The sequence below is a fragment of the Ovis aries genome, chromosome 21 (assembly GCF_016772045.2).
Source record: "Ovis aries strain OAR_USU_Benz2616 breed Rambouillet chromosome 21, ARS-UI_Ramb_v3.0, whole genome shotgun sequence".
NCBI classification, from domain to species: Eukaryota; Metazoa; Chordata; class Mammalia; order Artiodactyla; family Bovidae; genus Ovis; species Ovis aries.
In genome coordinates this window covers 25,494,362-25,497,674 of record NC_056074.1, presented here as the reverse complement: position 1 = coordinate 25,497,674, position 3,313 = coordinate 25,494,362, and the positions used below count along the sequence as shown (strand labels likewise).

The 3,313-nt window shown below is 46.3% G+C and overlaps 1 protein-coding gene across 1 annotated transcript; it reads right to left on the bottom strand.

The window, feature by feature from the left end:
- Positions 1-2,383: 2,383 nt before the first annotated feature.
- LOC101106723 (olfactory receptor 8A1) lies at positions 2,384-3,313 on the bottom strand. The gene has a single exon (XM_004019500.5). It carries the CDS (start codon positions 3,311-3,313, stop codon positions 2,384-2,386), a length of 930 nt encoding a protein of 309 aa, XP_004019549.3.

The following is a 3,313-nucleotide window of genomic DNA, read 5'->3' as shown; positions in this document are numbered from 1 at the left end:
GGGATTCTCGAGGCAAGAACACTGGAGTGGGTTGCCATTTCCTTCTCCAATGCAGGAAAGTGAAAAGTCAAAGTGAAGTCACTCAGTCGTGTCTGACTCTTAGCGACCCCATGGACTGCAGCTTCCCAGGCTCCTCTGTCCATGGGATTTTCCAGGCAAGAGTACTGGAGTGGGGTGCCATTGCCTTCTCCCAATGGACATGAGTTTGGGTAAACTCCGGGAGTTGGTGATGGACAGGGTGGCCTGGCATGCTGCGATTCATGGGGTTGCAAAGAGCAACTGAAATTAACTGAACTGAACTGAACTGAGGAGGTGGGTTCTAGAGGATCTTGCTTTGATTTATGTCATAGAGCATTCTGATATGTTTTCCTCTAAGAGTTTTATACTTTCTGGTCTTACATTTTAGGTCTTTAATCCATTTTGAGTTTATCTTTGTGTATGGTATTAGGAAGTGTTCTAATTTCATACTTTTACATGTAGCTGTCCAGTTTTCCCAGCACCACTTATTGAAGAGGCTGTCTCTGCCCCATTGTATATTCTTGCCTCCTTTGTCAAAAATAAGGTACCCATAGGTGCGTGCATGGCCTTTATTTCTGGGTTTTTTGTCTTGTTCTATTGATCTACAATTCTGTTTTTGTGCCAGTATCATACTGTCTTGATGACTGTAGCTTTGTAGTATAATCTGAAGTCAGGAAGATTGATTCCTCTAGCTCTATTCCTCTTTCTCATGACTGATTTGCCTATTCAGGGCTGTTTGCGTTTCCATATGAATTGTGAATTTTTTTGTTCTAGTTCTGTGGAAAATGCCAGTGGTAATTTGCTAAGGATCACATTGAGTCTGTAGATTGCATGACACACAGGAACCTAGGAAACAGAGACAGACTCATGGACCGAGTACAGACTTGTCGTTGCCCAGGTAGAGGATTCAGGGGGAGGGATGGAGTGGGAGGTTAGACTTAACAGATGTAAGCTTTTATATAGAGAGCGAATAAACAACAAGGTCCTATCATATAGCACAGAGACGTATATGCAATATCCTATGATAAACCATAATGGAAAAGGATATTTAAAAAGGATGTACATATATGTATAACTGAATCACTGCCATACAGCAGAAATTAACACAACATTGAAAATCAACTATACTTCAATTCAAAAATAAAAACAACAACAAAAGTGAAGTGCTGTGTCTACAACTTACTTTTTTTTAGACAATGAGTTAATTTTAAGTAGTTCAAGAAAAGAAGAACACAAATGAGACACATTATCGAGGGAGATGGCTTTCGATGCACTTTCAACTTTTCTGAAGGCTTGAAATTATTCAAAATAAGATTGGGAGGAAAAGTTAAGCCTCCTAGGCTCCTCTGATATGAGCCAAACACAAGGCACGCTGGACAAGAGGACCCCTCCTGTCCCATCCAGCCTGCTGACTGAGGCTCCTGTTTGGGCAGGGTCCCAGCAGTGTGGCATTATTTCACAGTGACCTCTAGAGGTGCTGTGCACTCAGGGTAGACTGAGTTTGGCCCTTGGCCAAACTGTCAAGTTCATGAACAAAGAAGAGCAGCCCATCCAATTATCCCATCTCTCCTGCTCCAAATTATACAGAATGCAGTGCATCCAGTCAGCCCTCTGACCTAAGCGTCAGTCCCTGGAGGTGGGGCTCCTATGCTATCCCATGATAGGTCACCTCCATGATGACAACCAGCACAGCAGGCCAGATGGACAGGCTGGGCATGGAGACAAGCAAGAGCAGGGGTCCCAAGGCTGACATGAGGCCACCCCTCACCAGCTCCACCAGAACGACTTAGAGGACCAATCAAGGAGGAAATTGAGGGTCCATAGAAAGGAAGGGCAGACAAGGTGGATGTGGGAGGGGGCAGGGACCAGAAGAGCAGACCCTGGGGTTGGGACAGGCTGCTGATGGGAAACTTGAGATTCGTCATTGTGACACCAGTGACATGCATGGTGGGCTCACAAGGATGAGGACAGGGAACATGAGGAAATGCTCACGGTCACTCCTAGAGCAGGGCTGCAGGCTGAGCCCAGCTCCACAGGAAGCCATTTCCTCAAGATCAGACTCTGCCTCTCCTGTTGGGCTCTACTCTAAGCCCTTGGCCGCCTGTGTAAGGTCCTCCTTGTCACACATGATACTGGTCAACCAGTCTCAATCCACAGACCAAAGAGCTTGAAGTTTCGAAATAAAGATGTGACTGGCAGTCCAGTGGTTAAGAAGTCACCTTCCAAGGCAGCAGGTGTGCATTCAGCCTCTGGTTGGGAGCTAAGATTTCACATACCCCGTGGCCAAAACACCCTCTGCCCTCTGGGACATGCGCCAGATAAGTCAAGCTATTTTTAAAATTGAGAAAGAATTATAACATTTGTATCAAAACAATTTTTCCTTCAGAGTTTTCTGCATGGCAGCCTTTACCTCCTTATTCCTCAAGCTGTAGATCAGGGGGTTCAGCATGGGGATCACTGTGGTGTAGAACACGGAGGCCACATTCTCCTGGGCCAGGGAGCTGGCTGTGGAGGGTTTCAAGTACATGAAGGTGGTTGTTCCATAGAAAATCCCTACAGCTGCAAAGTGCGAGCTGCAGGTGCTGAAGGCTTTGGCCCTTCCCCCTGTGGTGCTGATGTGGAGGATACTGGATAGGATGAAGGCATAGGAGATTAGGACTGTTAAGCTGGTGACTATGATGTTGAATCCAGCCAAAAAGAAGACTGTCATCTCAATGTCATAGGTGCTGGAACAGGAAAGTTTCATCAGGGGGAGGATGTCACAGAAGTAATGACTGATGAGGTGTCCACAATAGGGCAGTTTCAACATGAGGCCAGTCTCTATGGTTGAGCCAATGAGTCCCATGATATAGACCCCAGCCACTAGCAGGGAGCAGACTCGATGAGACATGATGATGTTGTAAAGCAAAGGTCTGCAGATGGCAACATAGCGGTCATAGGCCATCACTGTCAGCATGTAACACTCAGCAATGACAAACACCAGGAAGAAGTAGAGCTGCGACATGCACCCTGCATAGGAGATGATGTTCTTCTCTGACACAAAGTTCACCAGCATCTTAGGGGTAGTGACAGAGGAGTAGCAGAGATCCACAAAGGACAGGTTGCTGAGGAAATAGTACATGGGGGTGTGAAGCTGAGCGTTCAGACAAATCAGTGTTATCATGCCCAGGTTCCCTATCATGGTGATTGTGTAGATCCCAAGGAAGAGGAAGAAGAGGGGGAGCTGGAGCTCTGGTTGACTTGTTAAACCTCCAAGAATGAACTCAGTCACTGTAGAGTGATTTTCTGCAGCCAT

What these genes read in the sequence shown, in the direction of transcription:
- LOC101106723 (XM_004019500.5), bottom strand. Translation starts at nt 3,313, where the DNA reads ATGGCTGCAGAAAATCACTCTACAGTGACTGAGTTCATTCTTGGAGGT.